The sequence below is a fragment of the Panthera tigris genome, chromosome A2, assembly GCF_018350195.1.
Source record: "Panthera tigris isolate Pti1 chromosome A2, P.tigris_Pti1_mat1.1, whole genome shotgun sequence".
Classification (NCBI taxonomy): domain Eukaryota; kingdom Metazoa; phylum Chordata; class Mammalia; order Carnivora; family Felidae; genus Panthera; species Panthera tigris.
Genome location: NC_056661.1, coordinates 55,243,190 through 55,261,356, shown reverse-complemented (window position 1 = coordinate 55,261,356; position 18,167 = coordinate 55,243,190). Strand labels below are relative to the sequence as shown.

General features: G+C 40.9%; 1 protein-coding gene across 3 annotated transcripts in view; it reads left to right on the top strand.

The window, feature by feature from the left end:
* LSM3 (LSM3 homolog, U6 small nuclear RNA and mRNA degradation associated) overlaps positions 1-18,167 on the top strand; it is a 63,251-nt gene that overhangs the window by 19,179 nt on the left and 25,905 nt on the right. For 2 of the 3 annotated variants that reach the window (XM_042979591.1, XM_042979593.1), the window contains exon 4: positions 3,577-3,708. In XM_042979591.1, coding sequence (XP_042835525.1) covers positions 3,577-3,708 — 132 coding nt within the window. Of the gene's footprint in view, positions 1-3,576; positions 3,709-9,003; positions 9,074-18,167 lie in introns of all 3 variants that reach the window. The other variant, XM_042979592.1, reaches the window with a different exon arrangement.

The following is an 18,167-nucleotide window of genomic DNA, read 5'->3' as shown; positions in this document are numbered from 1 at the left end:
GTCTTCCTTGCAATAGAATGTTAGCTAATAAGTAGAAAAGGAAAGATGGAGTAAGAAAATCATGCATGAATGCTAAAACTAACGGGTGAAAGTTTGAGGAGCAGAATGTTTATGCCTTAAAAGTAACCTCCCCACAAATGACATACAGAGGGGAAGATAGTAACTTTATATGGAGAAACCTGGCAGAGACCACCTTCACCCAACAGTCAAAGTTAACATCACCCATATCGAGACAGTCTGACACCACATGCTTCCTGCAACAATGCACGGAGGAGGACACGACATTACTTCTGTGGCATTCCTGCCAAAAAGGCATTACCTCAGTCAACTCCTCGAGAATCACTAGGAACCCCAAGAGGAGCGTTCTACAAAATAGCTGGCCTGCACTCTTAAGGAATGTCAAAGTCAAGAAAGACAGCAACTAAGGAATTGTTCCAGATTAAAGGAGACTAAAGAGACATGAGAACTACATGCAGCATGTGATCCTGGACCCAGAAAAATGTATGTAATTTCAAAAGGTTGGAGCGACCAACAAGATTTATACGGATGGTGGTTATGTAAGAGAATGTTCTTATTTTAGGAAATACACACTGAAGTATAGGGTAATGGGGCAGTATGTTTGCATTATGTACTCTCAAACAGTTCTGAAAAAGTATGTGTGTATGTGTAAAAGTATGTGTATATATTATATATTCATATAGAGAGAGGAGAGAGAGTGGGACAAATATAAATAATTGGTGAATCTAGAAGATGAGAGTTCCTTGCGCTATTTTGGAATTTTTCTGCAAGTTTGAAATTATGTCAAAAATAAAAGTTCTTCCCCCTCCCCTTGAAAAAAGACCTTGGGGGGGGGGGGCAGACACCAAAATAAACCAAGGAAGAAGCAGTGTTCCAGAACACTTGCTTCCAAATTTAGTACGACTCTGTCCTTCCTGTCATTCAGGTCTCTGCTCCTCCATTACCTCATCAGAGAGGCCCCAGCTGGTCACCTCATCTAACATAGCCCCCTGCCCCCCCACTGTCAGGCCCTGTCTATCACAGTACCTGCTTTCTTATTCTCATAGCATTTTGTTAGCTGTATAATTATCCCAGTTTATGGATTTGTCCTCTCCTTTACTGTCTCTTCCCACTAGAATGTAAACTTTGTAAGTGTAGAGATTTTTTTTTTTTTTTTTTTTTTTGGTCTTGATACATCCCCCAGTACAGTGCCTAACATCTACAGGCACCTGGGGGGGCTTGTGTTACATGCATGAACAAGTAAACAGATCTATATATGAGTCCCAGTTTTCACATCTGTAGGGCAAGGGACTCTACAATTCAACACCCAGACTCCTTTCCAGCCCTGACACTCAGAGTCTGGTAATGTAAGAGCTACTGTTTAAGGAGCATCCAAAATGTCCTAGCTTTTATTTACAGTTTCTCATTTAATCTCCACAATAATCCGGCAGCACTGGTGACGGTACCCTTGTTCCATCCATTCATTTAGCGGATGCGGACTGAGTGCCAGGTGTCTACAAGGCACAGAGAAAACACTAACACGTCAGTTACCGCCCCTACTCCCAATGGAGCTTGCTGCATTAGCAAGAGCTGACTGAGAAAACCAAGGTTCAGAGAGGTTGCCCAAGCTGCTGCCGTCACACAGCCAGCACCGACAGCTGGGAAGGTGAACCAACGTCTCAGTGCAAAGCCCAAGCTCTCACATTGCTGCTGACGAGCTGCCTCAAGGGCGGGAAGCCGCTGTGAGTCCGTCCACTCCTCAAGTGGTTCCCTCAGAGCTGTCACACCGCCTGTGTCCCGTGACCTCGACACTAGTTCCCCCGTTCACCAGCATGGAAACAGAGCGTGCTATATCTCAGTTATTTCTGATTACGTTTTTGATTATTCCATGGCCTCCTGGTCCCATTTACTTCCGATAAGCTAGAGCCGGTTCTGCCTCAACGGGCAAAAGTCAAGTTAAATTCAGCCTGAGAAATAATCTAAGTCTGAGATGTGATCAAATAACCTTGCCAGAAAAATAACTGAAAAAGCAAAAACTGAGAATCAAAATGAAAACCCACTTCAAAAAATGTTTATTGAAGAGACTGAGCATGAAGAATTAAAACAATGTAAGGGAGTTGGGAAAACTTCCTAAAGGATGTTTAATTTTTCCTCAGCTCATTGATCCTTTCCCCCTTGAAAGCTTTCTCTGCCAATTAATCACTCAACTTATTACCAGGGCCTGTTTCCCTGTTTATGATTTTGAGCCTCAAGAATCCCTCTGTAAGACCACAGTAAATTTCCCTGGTTAGCAAGACAAACATTTATCTTAGGGGATCAATTACTATGCTGGGAGGTCTCAGATTCCTGGGATTTAGTGCATGCCTTTGCCCTTGATTTGTTGGGTGACCTTCGCTTCTCTGCCTTGGTTTCTGAAGCTATACAAGGAAAACAATGTTACCCCCTGAGTCGTGTCCTAAAACTGCTCTGGGTTCCCTATTGGAAAGTAGAAGAGGATATTTGGCCAAGGATATGCCCATAAATGCTTCTCCTTCTCCTTCTGGAAGTTGGCTAATTATGTTGAGAATTGAAAATACATTCTCTGTGGGCATCTAAAGTAGATTCCTTACGGGAATGTCTAGCGGGTGGGTGAATAAAAGAGACACATTAACAGACTTTTGTTATTCTAGAGGAAAATGTCATATCTCCATTTTTTTGTGGCCACAAAGTTCAGAGTTGGGGACAGGGGTGGACAAGAAAACAGTATTGTTCTTTGGAACTACGACTCACAAATTGCTTACCCATGAGAAGCTTTTTTGTTGCTGTTGAGTGACCTTTTTTTCAAGTGAGCCAGGCGGCTAATTGACCAGTGGGTGGATGATAAAATTACCCACTTTTGCATTTAGTGAGTTCCCCGTCATTGGAGGCAGGTAAGAATAGACTGGATGTACTCTCAGCAAAGGGTAGGGTGGAGAAATTTCAAGCACCAGAAGAGAGCTTCAACTAAGTAACATTCATTCCCCTCCAACTCTGAGACTCAGAGATTCTGGTTCTTGTCCATGCCACATGCTCTTCTGAATAGACAGTCAGAGCTGTGCAGCAGCACATGGGGACGAAGGTGGTGACAGGTGAGCTAATGGGTAAGTTTCAGACTCAAATCACGCAAAGAAAGGGTGGCTTCATACTCGCTGAAAAGCGTGAACCAGAATTAGGATCCCAGGAGAAGAGGGTAAGTAGGGTACTGTGTATTTGAGGACACACCTTTCAATAGGGAACACTGCATGGACCATGGACTCCAGCCCAAGAGGAATTTGGTGTGGCCACTGAGCTCCCTCTGGATGTAGCTTTCAGCCATAGAGGCCCCATCACTGATTAAAGATAGGAGGAACCCCGGAATCAAAGACCTAGAGAGGGTGAGCACAGGGGTGGAAATTAGGGGCAGTATCAGCTTTTAATCAGGCACTTATTTGTAGAGTAAATAACATCCACAGTAACAATAAGAGCTGTCAATTATTGATCATCTGCAATGTGCAGGCATGATGCATGGTTTGCCTCACCCGTACAATTCTTCAAGCTAGATGCTATATGCCTGTTTTACAGATGAGGAAACTGAGGCATCTAGAGAGAGAGGAAGTGCCTTGCCTTGCAGATGGCAGTGCCCGTGTTCAAACTCAAGCCTGTCTGACTCAAGATTCATGTTCTTTCTGTTGTGTCCACAGCCTTGATTTAAAGGTAGGAATTATTAACCCCATTTTTGCTGATAGAAAAACAGTTCAGAAAGTGGAGGTAATATTGGACAATCTGAAGCTTGGTTGGCTCCAAATCTCTGCCAGATGTCCTATGAGAGGAATAGTTGTACTTTGTAGAATGCCAAAACTGGGGGACTGCCCAGGGTTGTCTGATCTCATCCCGTCAGTATGTGAAGGAGAACCTGACTCAGAGGTAGGAAATGAGCAGCTCAGGAGCACGAGGGAAGACAGGCAGGCAGGACAAAGAACCCCTGTCTCCAGACTCCTGGGACGTGCTGAGTGAATTGCTTTCAGGTAGATCTGTGCTGACCACCCTCTGGATGTCTTTGGGCCTGGTAGAGTTGCCCTGCCCCAAGGCTGGGATAGAGGCACGCGTGTTACCTCGGAGGATATCCAAGGGGCTAGAGTAGTGGGGGCTGAATGTCTGACAGGGAATCTGGCTCCCTGTGTGAGGATGTAGACCAGCAGGCAGGGCCCTCGGGTCAAGGTCACCAGCCTAGCAGCTGCCCACACCGGTGAAGCTGGGAAGTCTTGGGGGAATCGGGTGATGGGCAGGCAAAAAAGCAGGACTTTATTGGGAAGGTGAGCCACTATTCTCAGATGCTCCTGCTCATCCTGCACCTTCTTGAAAGCCTCTGCCTGTAGAATGAAGCCTCCCTGAATCTAACTGAACTCCCTTCTCCCCTTCTGGCTGCAAGAGCCATAATACTGACTGCTGTGTCTAGAAGCCACTTAAGCACCAGACCCTAGGCTTGATGCTCTCCCTGAAAAATCTGACATTTAGTTTTCCAGCAAGCCTGGAATTATGTGCAATCCTGTGATCATTTTGTCATGAGCTGAGGCTCAGAGAGGTTACGAGACTTGGCCAAGCAGACACAGCTGATAAGTAACAGAGACAGGATGGCAGCACTATTAGGATAGGGATTTCTGACTCCTTTGTTTGCTGCTGTATTCCCGATGCTTGGCACATAGTGGCCACCCAATACACATTCATTGACTAAATGTCTGACTCCAGTGTCACATACCTCACTTCCTGTTGAAAACCCTCATGATGGGAAGCTTCAGTATGAGTGAAAATAGACTTGGAGGATTTCAGTCAAGAATGAATCCTTGAGGGGGTGCCTGGGTGGCTCAGTCAGTTGAGCGTCTGACTTCGGCTCAGGTCATGATCTCATAGCTCATAAGTTCAAGCCCCAAATCGGGCTCTGTGCTGACAGCTTAGAGCCTGGAGCCTGCTTCAGATTCTGTGTCTCCCTCTCTCTCTCTACCCCTCCCCCACTGTGCCATGTCTCTCTCTGTCCCTCAAAAATAAATAAACATTAAAAAAATTTTTTAGGGGCACCTGGGTGGCTCAGTCGGTTGAGCGTCCGATTTCGGCTCAGGTCATGATCTCAAGGTTCGTGGGTTTGAGCCCCATGTCGGGCTCTGTGCTGACAGCTCAGAGACTGGAGCCTGTTTCAGATTCTGTGTCTCCCTCTTTCTCTCTGCCCCTCCCCTGCTCATGCTCTGTCTCTCAAAATAAATAAACACACACACACACACACACACACACACACACACACACACACACACACAAAGAATCCACGAAGTCCTTTTCTATGGGTACTTTTTATACTCACCAAAATATGAAAATAAAGAAAGCTCCCTGAAGAGAATGTCAATTGCATTGTGCACAGTTTTAAAATTGCTAATAAGGGCTGTCATGGAATCCATTTCTTCTCCAGGCAGGTTCAGCGAGTTGCTTGTTTGCTCATTTTTATTTGCTTTCCTGCAGACAACATGCACACCACCAAACATTTGGTTTTCCTCTCTCCAAAAGTTCAAAGCCATTTTGGTTTTACAACTCAGAGTCTCTAGGTCACTGTCCTCCAGCCATGAAGTTTATGACTTTATATCCAACCCAGAATTTGGTAGTACAGAAATGGTAATCTGTGCATCCTGGAATTTCTAAAAAGGAAACTCATAGCAGGATCTGCTTTCAATATAGCTCCCTCTATTGCCCAGCCTAGTCCAAGTTCATGAATGTTCTGTTTATTGGATCATTACCATCCATTCCACTCACAAAGTCTCATTTTCAGCAACTGGAATTCTACAAATTACAGCAGAACTCCATCTAGGCTTGACTGACCATAATTGTTTGTTTGTTTGTTTGTTTTGCTTTCCATGATTCAGGGTGTAGTTTAGCATCCCACAGAGCCCTAAGTCAAAATAATGAATTTTGAATTACAACTTCTCAGAGCTGAAAGAGAATCTTCAGATCCCCTAATCTAACTTTCCTCAAATTCTGTTTCACAAAACAACTCCACCACAAAATAGTGCACCCAGAAAAAATTCCTTCGTCAAGTAAATTTGGGAGTTCTGGTGCTCTATCTCCCTGTTTAGGAGAAGTTGCAAGGCACAGGAGCAGAGTGAAGTTTCTGAGAAGTCCTGTGGTAAATATGCTTTTGTTTAAGTTTGTCCTACCCAGTGTTCCCCAAATTCCTGGACCAGGGAAGGGTTGGAGGTGGTGTCTCCTTTTTATAACTTCTGAAAAATAACTACTAGAAAACACTTTGGGATCTATCACTCTAGTCAGACACCCCCTAACACACTTACCCATTTTGTAGGTGTGGAAGGTAAGGTTAAGAGAGGGGTTGAAAATGACCTGAAGTTGTACATAGTTAATCCACAGCTAGGCCTGGAGCCCCTCCATCTCTTCACTCCTAGGCTCACAATTCTTGTCGGCCACAGTGCCCAGGTTAGACTGGCAAATGGCTGGAACAGAAATAGCCAGGTAATAAAGTATGGATTGACCTAGCTTCTATTGTGCCAAATAAACTGGTTCTGAAGCTTCATGTATTGAAATAGATAACTATGGAACAAGACAGCTTTGAGTCCATCCTAAGTGACTCTCTCCATCTGGAAGTCCTAACATGGCTACTTTACCTCTCATCCAGCTATAGATTACTTTTTAAAAGTTTGTTTGTTTGTTTGTTTGTTTGTTTATGTATTTTGAGAGAGGGAGAGAGCAGTGAGGGGCAGAGAGTGAGGAAGAGGGAGAATCCCAAGCAGGCTCCGTGCTGTCAGTGCAGAATCTGATGCAGGGCTTGAACTCACAAATAGTGAGATCATGACCTGAGCCAAAATCAAGAGTGTGACACTCAACTGACTAAGCCACCCACACACCTCCAGCTATAGATTACTTTTTATAAAGCAAATTTGGGGCAACTGGAAGATGGGGAAGGGCCAGTGACCAGGGATAAGAAAGCCATCAGATCATCAGCCTTGTTGGAGTTGATTATTATTGCTAATAACAGCAATCATAGCTACTTACTGGATGCAGACAGTCTACTTCAGTGTAGACAGTGAGCTCAGGAGCCACATGCCCTGGATTTGAATCCATCATGGATTAACTGTGTGATCTTGGACAAGAAACTTAATCTTTCAGGGTCCCTGTTTCTCACTGTGAAAAGGAGATAATAATAGCACCTACATTTTCCTGGCACTGTACTCAGAGGATTTTATGTCATGATTTCTTCACAGGGAACATTAGGTAACAAACACAATAGTTCCTGTCTTAGAAAAAGAGGTTTTTCCAAAAGACGCACAGAGGCTTGCCTGGCAGCCAATCTCTCATAAACCCTGGAGGAGTTTGAGCAGATAGCCCAGAAAGTGCCTGTAGGTTGGCATGCAGCATTAATAGTGGGGAGAGGGATAAATAAATTAGAGCAAAGATAAGTGAAGAGATGCTTAATCTTCATAGAATATTAAGTACATATTTTAAAATGATAATTGAGGCAGAGAGCAGTTATAGAAAACAAATAGATTATGCTAACCAGGATTTTTTCATTGGAAACTAGCAAAAGAAAAAAAAAGCCACAACTCCCACTGGCTTAGGGGAAAAAATGAGCAGGGAAATGACTGTAGATATGGTTACATCCAGGAGCTCAAGTGATAGCACCAAGAATCTGCCCTGTCCATCCCTGGCTCCGCTTTACTTACTGTTCACTCTGCTCTCAGCCAGGTGCTCCTTTCATGGCAACAAAATGGCCACAGAAGCACCAAGTGGACATTCTACAGTTTAGCTGTCCTGCCTGTTTCCCAAAACTTCAACCCAACTCCCTGGGCCTGGCCCAGCTCATGTGCTCCTTTCAGTTACCAGGCCTGCACGGAATGTGTAGATTGCTTTGGTTAGTATAGATGTTTTAACAATAGTTGCTCTTCCAATGCATGAGCATGGAATGGAATGTTTTTCTATTTCTTTGTGTCTTCTTCAGTTTCTTTCATAAGTGTTCTATAGTTTCACTATACAGATCTTTTACCTATTTGGTTAGGTTTATTCCTTGGCAAGTTATGGTTTTGGGTGCAATTGTAAATGGGATTGATTCCTTGGTTTCTCTTTCTGCTGCTTTATTATTGATGTATTGAAATGCAACAGATTTCTGTACATAGATTTTATATCCTGCCATTTTGCTGAATTCATGTGTCAGTGCTAGCAATTTTTTGGTGGAGTCTTTCAGGTTTTCTACATAGAATATCATGTCATCTGCAAAAAGTGAGTTTGACTTCTTCCTTACCGAGTTGGATGCCTTTATTTCTTTTTGTTGTCTGATTGCCGAGGCTAGGACTTCCCAACATTTATAAGCAGCACTATCAACAATAGACAAATTATGGAAAGAGCCCAAATGTCCATTGACTGATGAATGGATAAGGATGATGTGGTACACACACACACACACACACACACACACACACACACACACTGGAATATTACTTACTCATCAAAAAGAAGAAATCTTGCCATTTGCAATGATGTGGTTGGAGCTAAAGCATATTCTGCTAAGTGAAATATGTCAGTCAGAGAAAGAAAAATGGATTTCACTCACATGTGGAATTTAAGAGACAAAATAGATGAACATAGAGGAACATAGGGGAAGGGAAAGAAAAAATAAGATAAAAACAGGGAGGCAAGCCATAGGAGACTTAAATACAGACAAAAAACTGAGGATTTCTGGAGGGGAGGTGGGTAGGGAGATGGGCTAAATGAGTGACAGGCACTAAGGAGGGCGCTTGTTGGGATGAGCACTGGGTGTTATATGTAAGTGACGAATTGCTGGGTTCTACTCTTGGAAACAATACTACACTATATGTTAACTTACTTGAATTTAAAGAAAATCTTGGAAAAAAAATTACTGGGCCTGACTGGCCAGGCCTGAGTCATTTGCTTCATTCTGGAAATGAAGAAGATATGGGGCTGGGACCTTGGACATATGCCTTCAGTTCCTCCTATTTCTTTCAGTTTCTTGACCCTTGTCTCTGTCTTCAATCGGTGCCCAGCTTCCCAGCTTCACATCTCATTCTGGCCCCAGGTAAGAAATGGCCACGTTGTCTAGAACAGTCTTCTGGATTGACTTGGACCTCAATGCTGGCTCAAAGTAGACCTCAAAACTGGCTCAGGAGATGCCAGTTCAGATAGAGGGAGTCAGTGTGGTGTGTGATGCTAGGATGACAATGGAGTTTTTATCTTATTTGCCAATTATGATTGAGAATGGCTGTCTTGCAGAGGACGGTAAAGCTGAATCCAGACTCAGAGGGAAAGGAAGCCATGATTGATTAATAATGTCTGTCAGGAGCACTAAAATAGGTAATTGTGGTAGACATGTCATGTATTTGCCAAGCCTCATTAAAGAAACATCATGAATCACAGAGTGCAACAGCCCTGTTCACGGTCACCTTTACCTCTTAGTCCTGTGATCACAGTGCAGTGACTTAGCCTTTTAGGCAATAATTCCCACGTTTGCACAGTGAGGATGTTTATCTTGAAGAGCCTCCAAAAGAATCAATGGAGACAGCGTACATAAGGTGCTAACCATGTTGCACCACAAATGGAAGCTTTGGTTTTTAACAAAGGCAGAAAGTCATCTCATTTTTCCAGGGATCCCCCCTGTAAAGTGCTAGCATTGCCTAGGGCATCTCAGGAAGATTTTCATGAGTTTGAATTTCTTTTCTGAAAGACGCACTCTTGGTTCCTCATCCTTATCTCAGTAGGCCTTGATAATTCATTGTATGCAGGCACGACTTCTGGCAGCCAGCATCTGCTTCTCATTGACTTTCCTGCCAACAATGCCTCAGTCAGCACCACCGTATGAGATCTTACAAAGGGTCTGACTTATCTTCCTAAGATCCCACATTGTCTTATACCAAGGGACCCACTTGATGGCAAAGGATGTATGACAGGGGCACCTGGGTGGCTCAGTTGGTCAGGCAGCCGACTCTTGATTTCAGCTCAGGTCATGATCTCATGGTCTGTGAGACTGAGCCCTGCATTAGGCTCAGTGTGGAGCACAAAGCCTGCTTGGGATTCTCTCTCTCCCTCTCTCTCTTTCTCTCTCTCCCTCTCTCTCTTTCTCTCTCTCTCTCTCTCTCTCTCTCTGCCCTTCTTCTGTTTATGCTCTCTACCTCTAAAAATAAATGAATAAACTTAAAAAAAAGATGTATGACAATGGGCACATGATGACAGGACCCATTGATCTTCCCATGGAATACATCACCAGAAGCTACTATTGGCCTGCTAGAATGTTGGAAGGGTGTCTTAAAAGCAAAGTTAAAATGCCAGCCTAAGAGTGATATCCTGTAGGATTTTGGTTGCTGTATTTTTTTATTGAGGTAAATATCACAAAACATAAAATTCACCATTTTAGCCTTTTTAAAGTTATAATTCAGTGGTTTTTAGTACATTCATAATACTATGCAGCCATCACCACTATCTAATTCCAGAACATTTTCGTAACCCCCAGAAGAAACCTTGTACCCATTCAACAGTCAGTCCTCATTCTTCTCTTACCCCAGCCCCTAACATCTAATTTGCTATCTGTCTCTGTGTTCACCTATTCTGGATATTACATATAAATGAAATAACAATAAGACATGTTTTTTTGTGTGTGTGTGTCTGGCTTCTTTCACTTAGCATAATGTTTTCAACATTCATCCGTGTTGAAATGAGGTCAGTGTTTCATTACTTTTTATGGCCAAATAGTATTCCATTGTATGGATACACAACATTTTGTTTATCCATTTACCCTCTGATGAATACTGGGTTGTTACTGCCTTTTAGCTATTGTGAATAGTGCTGCTAAGAAATCTTTGTAGAAGTTTTTGTTTGAACATCTGTTTTCAGTTCTTTTGGGTATATACCTAAGAGATTAGAATTGCTGGATCACATGGTAATTTTATATTTAACTCTTAGAGGAACAGTCAAACTCTTTCCCAGCAGTTACCCTGTTTTACATTCTCACCAGCAATGTATAATAAGAGTTCCAATGTCCTGATGTCTTTTCCAACATTTATTATTTTACATTTTTTTAAATTATAGCAATCCTAGTGGGTGTGAGGTGGTATCTTATTGTGGTTTGGATTAATATTTCTCTAATGACTAATGATGAGCATCTTTTCATGTGCTTATTGGCCATTTCTATATCTTCTTTGAAGAAATGTCTATTCAAGTCTTTTGCCCATTTTTTAAATTGAGTTGTTTTGTTATTGTTCTTTACATATGCTAGATATTAATGTCTTATCAGATACGTGGTTTGCAAGTACTCCCATTCCATATGTTGGAATCCACTTTATTTCTTGTACTCTTTGATACACAAAAGTTTTTATTTTGATGAAGTTCAATTTATCTGTCTTTCTTTTGTTGCTCATGCTTTGGTGCCATGTCTAAGAACTTATTGCCAAATCCAAAGTCATGAAGATTAATCCCTGTGTTTCCTTCTAATAATTTTATAGTTTTAGCTCTTATATTTAGGTCTTGGATCCATTTTGAGTTAATTTTGAATATTATCTAACTTCATTCTTTGCATGTGGTTATCTAGTTGTTCCATTGCCACTTGTTGAAAAGACTATTCTTTCTGGAACTAGGGTCTTGGAACCCATGCTGAAAATCAGTTGACTGTGGATATATGGATTTATTTCTAGATTCTCAGTTATATTCCATTGGTCTATCCTTATGCCAGTAGGATACTATTTTGATTAATATAGCATTGTATTAAGCTTTAAAATTGAGAAGTGTGAATTCACCAACTTTGTACTTTTCTCAAGATTGTCTTAGCTATTCAGAGTCCCTTGCAATTATATATGATTTCTCTAAATCAGCCATATGGAATTTGGATAGAGATTGCACTGAATCTGTTGATCACTTTAGGGAGTATTGCCATGTTTGGATACCTTTTTTTTCTTGAACAATTGTCCCAGATTGAACTTCCAATACAATGTTGAAAAGAAGTACTGAGTAGACATCCTTGTGTTGTTCATGATTTTAGGGAGAAAGCATCCAGTCTTTCCCCATTAAGTATGATGCTAATGGGTTTTTCATAGATGCCCTTTATTATTTCTATAATGTTGAGGTATTTCCCTTCTATTCCTAGTTTGTTGAGCATTTTTTATCATGAAGATGTGTTGGGTTTTGTCATATTCCTTCTCTGCATCAACTGAAATGATGGCAGTTTTTTGTTTTTTCATTCTATGTGGAACTACTCTCCTGATCTTGGGACAAATTCAACTTGGTTTGGTATACAATCCTCTGTATATGCTGCTCAAATATTTTTACTGGTATTTTGTTGATGACTTTTTGCATCTATATTCATAATGATACTGGTCTATAGTTTTCTTTTCCTTGATGTCTGTGTCTGGCTTTGCTATCAGAAGAAGGCTGGCTTCATAAAATGAGTTAAGAAGTGTTTCCTCTTTGGTTGCTTGGAAGAGTTGAGAAGAATTGGTGTTAATTCTTCTTTAAACACTTGGTAAAATTCACCAGTGAAGCCATCTGGTCCTGAGCTTTTCTTTGTTGAAAGCTTTTAATTATGGATTTAATTTTTTATTTGTTATGGCTCTGTTGAGCGTTTCTGTTTCTTCTTGAGTCAGTTTTGGTAGTTTATGTGTTTCTAGGGGTATATAGCATATAGCATATAGTTAGGAGTATGTCCATTTAATTTAGATTACCTACTTTGTTGGCATGTAAATGTTCACAATTTTCCCTTATCATCCTTTTTTTTTTAATTTCTGTAAAGTTGTTAGTAATGTCCCTACTTTCATTTTGCTTTTGGCAATCTGGCTCCACAGTCCAGACTCTTAACCACCATGCTATGTTTGTCATCTCCACCTGCTTTTGGAAATTTGTCTCTTTCTGTCTCTCTCTCTGTGCTTAGTCTTACTAAAGTTTTGCCATTTTTAAATTTTTTCAAGAAACCTACTTTTGATTTCATTGATTGTATTTTTCTATTCTTGAGTTCATGCATCTCTGCCCTTCATTATTCTTTTCCTTCTTCTTGCTTTGGTTTAGTTTCTCTTCTTTTTCTAGCTGGTTTATAGTATTGTTCAAGTCTTCTATTTCTTTTTTATATTTTCTCTAGTAGTTCTATCCATTATAGAAAGTGAAGTATTGAACTCTCCAATTGTGTAACAGTCTACTTCTCCATTTACTTCTGTCAGTTTCTGCTTCCTATACTTTGGAGTTCTGTTGTTAGGTGCATATATATTTATATTGTTTTATATTTTTAATATATTGTCTCTTTTATCATCATATAATTTCCTTCTTTGTCTCTAGTTACAATTTATGTCTTAAAGTCTATTTTGTCCAATATAAGTATAGCCATTCCAACTCTCTTTTGGTTACTGTTTACATAGAATACAGTTTTCCATCCTTTCACTTTCAACCTATTTATATCTTTGGATCTAAAGTGGGTCTTTCATAGACAGCATATAGTTAGATCATTTTTAAAAATCCACTATGCCAAAGTGTGTCTTTTAATTGTAGAGTTTAAACCATTTACATTTATTGTAGTGACTCTTGAGGACAGCCTTACTTAGCCAGTTGTTGAGCCAGTTTGCTATTTTTTTATATGTCATATCTTTTTTATTCCTCAAATTCCTCCATTGCATTACTGCCTTCTTTTATGGTAGATATTTTCTACTGTACCATTTTGATTCCTTTCTTATTTATCTTACTATCTGTATTTTTTAGTTACTGTCTTGGTGGTTGCCTGGGAATGACAACTGACAGCCTATTTTATAACGATCTATTTTGAGTTAATACTAATTTCAATAGTATACTTAACATTGCTCTTATATAGCTCTGCCTGCCCCCCCCCCACTGATGTTGTTATTGTCACAAATTACATCTTTTTACATTGTGTGCCCGTTGATATAGTACTTATAACTGTTGTTTTATATATTTGATCTTTAAATTATATAGGAAAAAAGAGGAGTTACAAACCACGAATACCTTAATACTGACTTTTATATTTATCTGTGTAATTACCTTTATTTCTTCATGTTGATGCAAGTAACTATTTAGTGTTTTCTCATTTCAACCTGAAGTAGTATCTCAGTGAGCATTTCTTGTAGAGTGGGTCTACTAGCAATAGATTCTCTGTTTTTGTTTATATGAGAAAGTCTTAATTTCTCTTTGACTTTTGAAGTATAGATTTCTTGGATATAGACTTCTTGGTTGACCATTTTATTCTTTTAGTTCTTAGAATATGTCATGTCACTACCTTCCAGTCTACATGGTTTCTGAGGAGAAAATTATCAGTTAATCTTATTGAGGATGGCTTGTATGTGAAAAGTCATCTCTCTGTTGCTACTTGTGGGATTCTACCTTTGGCTTTCAGCAGGTTGACTATAATGTCTCTCAGTGAGGATCCTGAGGTTTATTAAGATTCTTGAACATGTATATTCATGTTTTGCATCAAATTTGGAAAGTTTTTGGTCATTATTCAAATATTTTTTTCTGTTCTTTTCTCTCTGCTTTCCTTCTGGGACTCCCATTATACATATGTTGGTATATTTGATGCTATACCACAGGTCTCTTAGGCTCTGTTCATTGTTGTTTAGTTTTTTCTTTCTGCTCTTTAGACTGAGAAATCTCAATTGACCCATTTTCAAGTTTGCTGATTCTTTCTCCTGGCTGCTCAAATATCCTGTTTATTTTTTCATGAATTTTTCATTTTAGTAATTATACTTTTCAACTTCTCTATCTGTGTATTGATCTGGGTATTGATCTCTTCTGTTGACCCATCATTCTCATGATTTCCTTTAGCTCTTTGAGGATATTTTAAATAGTTGGTTTATAGACTTTTTTTAGTAAGTACAATGAGTAGTGACACAAGGAAATGATGAACACCAATTGTAACCTTGGAAACAATTGCAGAAGTGGGGCCTGTAGCTTGTCCCGCAAACCCTTTTGTGTTTTTTGTAGAAAATGTAACTGGCAACCACCTCAAAGAATAAGTATCAACAAGGAGTGGAACTTAATGTAGGGCATCAGTGCTCCACCCATACTTACCTCTCCAGGTCTTACCATTTTAGTGCAGGCTTCCTTGACTTCCATCTGCCAGCTCCTGCATCTCTACCTGGGGGCTTTCTCTGGCTGCTGGAGACTGCTGTAATCACAAGCATGGTAGTCTAGAAAGTATGAGAGTATAAATACCCTACCCCTAACATCAGCCCGCAGCCAATTCCCCTCCTTGGGTAGGATATCACAGAAGATATCAGGATATCACTGTACTCTATGCTGGCTCCCAGACTCCCTAGTGGAATTAACCTCCAGTTTCCCACAGTGGTAACTTGTGTGATACCTACTTTATTGGCTCCTTCCCTCTCTATCTCAGTTCCTATTTCCATAGAAGTGCTTCCTGTCATGAAATAAACTACTCGCACTCAAATCCTTGGCTCAAGATCTGCTTCTTGGGGAACCCAGGCTAAGACACACCATGTCTGTCCTTCCCTCAATGAAGCTTAGTATCTTCCTTCTGACTGCTTTCCTTCCCTTTCAAGCATAAAAATAGTTGGCATTTAGATGGACATAATGTTTTGTTCATTGAGTGGCTGCCCATTGCACTTGGAATAAAAAACCAAAACCAAAAGCCTCTTTAACATAGTCCACAGGACCCCGCCACAATCTGACCTTAGCCTCCTTCTAGTCCCTCTTAGGCCCCTGTCCCCCTCACTCAATGGACCCAGCCCCAGAGGCCTTCTTCTAGTTTTATAATATGCTCTGCCATGTCCCACCTCAGATTCTTTGCACATATTATTCTACCTGCAATGATCTTTCCATCATTTGCCACTTGGTGAATCATTACTTATCCTTCAGATTTTATCTTTAAAGCCACTTTTTTAAAAAAGGCTTTCTCCAAACTCGTAAAATAAGCCATTTCCCTCCATTATTCTCTTTCAGAGGGCATTTTGTCTTTCTATATTCTGCTTGTATTAAATCGTCTTGTATATTTTTGGTGTATTTATCTGATTAATATCTTTCTTTTAACCAAAGCACACAGAACTGTTGAGATGCGCCCTAAAAGTCTCCAAAGCAGATGGGTGGCAGTGATGAGGCTCTGAGTGTTCAGGGGGAGGGAGGGGGATCTGCCAGGGGAACACAGAGCTCTGGGGCATGGCCTTTACTCCCGGTGATGGGGACATTGGGGTGAGGGTAGGATCATCATTTCCAAAAACTTTGTGAGATATCTTCTGTCTTGACCCTACAACCCCCACCCCCCAGCTTGTGCCTCATTTCTCTCATTTCTCTGCTCCTCTTGACGGAAAAGGTCTTCAAAGTAATTTTCTTCACCTCCTGTCTCCAATTGCTCTCCTCTCAGTCTCAAAATCAGGCTTTTGTACCCATTACTTCACTGAAAATGCCCATCAAGGCCAGCAATGACTTCCAAGTTGCTAAATCCCATGGCCAGTGGTCACTACTCAATCTTTCTTGGCTGATCAGCAGCAATGGACAATGTTGTTAACTCCCTCTTTCCTGAAGCACTCTCTTCCTCTTACAGAGCACCCCTCCTTCTCTGACCATGCTTAATACCTCCTCCTGCCTCTTGTAGATTTAAAATGCTTTTTGTAGGGTTCCCAGGTGGCTCAGTCACTAAAGTGTCCAATTCTTGGTTTTGGCTCAGGTCATGATCTCATGGTTCATGAGTTCAAGCCCCACATTGGGCTCTGTGCTGACACCACCAAGCCTGCTTGGGAGTCTCTCCCTCCTCTGTCTCTCTGCCCCTCCCCTGTTCATTCTCTATCTCTCAAAATAAATAAATAAAATAAAAAATAGAATAAAATAAAATAAAATAAAATAAAATAAAATAAAATAAAATGCTTCTTGTAGGCTGACAACTCCCAAATCACTATCACTATCACTACCTTGGGGCTCCTCCCTGGACTCCACACTCCATGTTCAGCTGCCTGCTTGGCATCCCACTTGGATAATTGTAAATGTGTCAACTTCAACATGTTCCAAACCAAACTTCCAATTCTCTCTCTACCCTAGCCTGCACATCCTGTATTTTCTCCACTTCAGTGAATGGCAACCCCATCTGTCCACTAGCTCAGGCCAATTCTTGGGGTCCCTCTTGACTTCTCCCTATATCCAGTCCATCAGCACTGTAAGAGTTGCTCCTGCTCTTGCCTTTCTACAGTCCATTCTCAACCATGCAGCCTGAGTGACCTTTAAAAAGGTGAGTCCAGTCATGTCAGTTCTTGGCTCAAAAACTCCAGCTACTCCCATCTACTCAGAATAAATCCAAAGTCCCAACAAGAGTGTACAAGGCCCTGCGTGATCTGCCCCCATCTCTCTCCCTCATCTCCTACCCTTCTTCACCTCTCTCCCTTGGCTCCAGCCCCACTGGTTTCCCTGATGGTCCTAATATATAGCAAGCTCACTCCTGCCTCAGGGTTTTTGCACTGTTTCTTTCCTGCCTGTAGTCTTCCCCACAGATACTCCCAAGGCTTGTTCCTCTATTTCTTCAGATTTCTGCCCAAATTTGAGCTTCTCTGCAACACCTTCCTCAACAACCTGATCTCAACAGCAACCCCATGTCCTCAGAACTTCCAATGCCTTTAATCTACTTTATTTTTTTAAAGCACTTATCACCATTTAACATTTTATATATTCAATATTCTATTTTCTCTATATTCAATTAAGTTCTAGGTTCTCTACATTCTGTATTCCTCTTTATTATCCATCCCCCTTGCTGAGTAGACTAGGAGTTCCATGAAAGTGAAAGCTAGATGTCTGGTTCACCTCTGTGGCCCTCTGGAACAGGGCCTGCTAAAGGAGTGAATGAGGCCACAAATATTTATAGAGTAAGTCAACGAGTAAGTGGATTTATCGTCATTCCCGTGTGGGCCTCAGGAATGTATTAAGGAACTCATCTAGTAATTAGAGTTGTGAACTGGGATTCTTTTTTTTTTATCATTTGTTTTGTCATGAAAATATTTTGTGTTTCATATGTAGCACAGCAGCTCCCTCACACTGATCTATTGAAAGTCAGTCCTCAACACAAGGGTTTGTAAAAGAAAGAAAGAGAGAGGAAGGAAGGAAGGAAGGAAGGAAGGAAGGAAGGAAGGAAAAGAGAGAAAGAGAGAGAAAAAATGTTTTATCACTCTAACTATGGGGATGTATAAACTTTC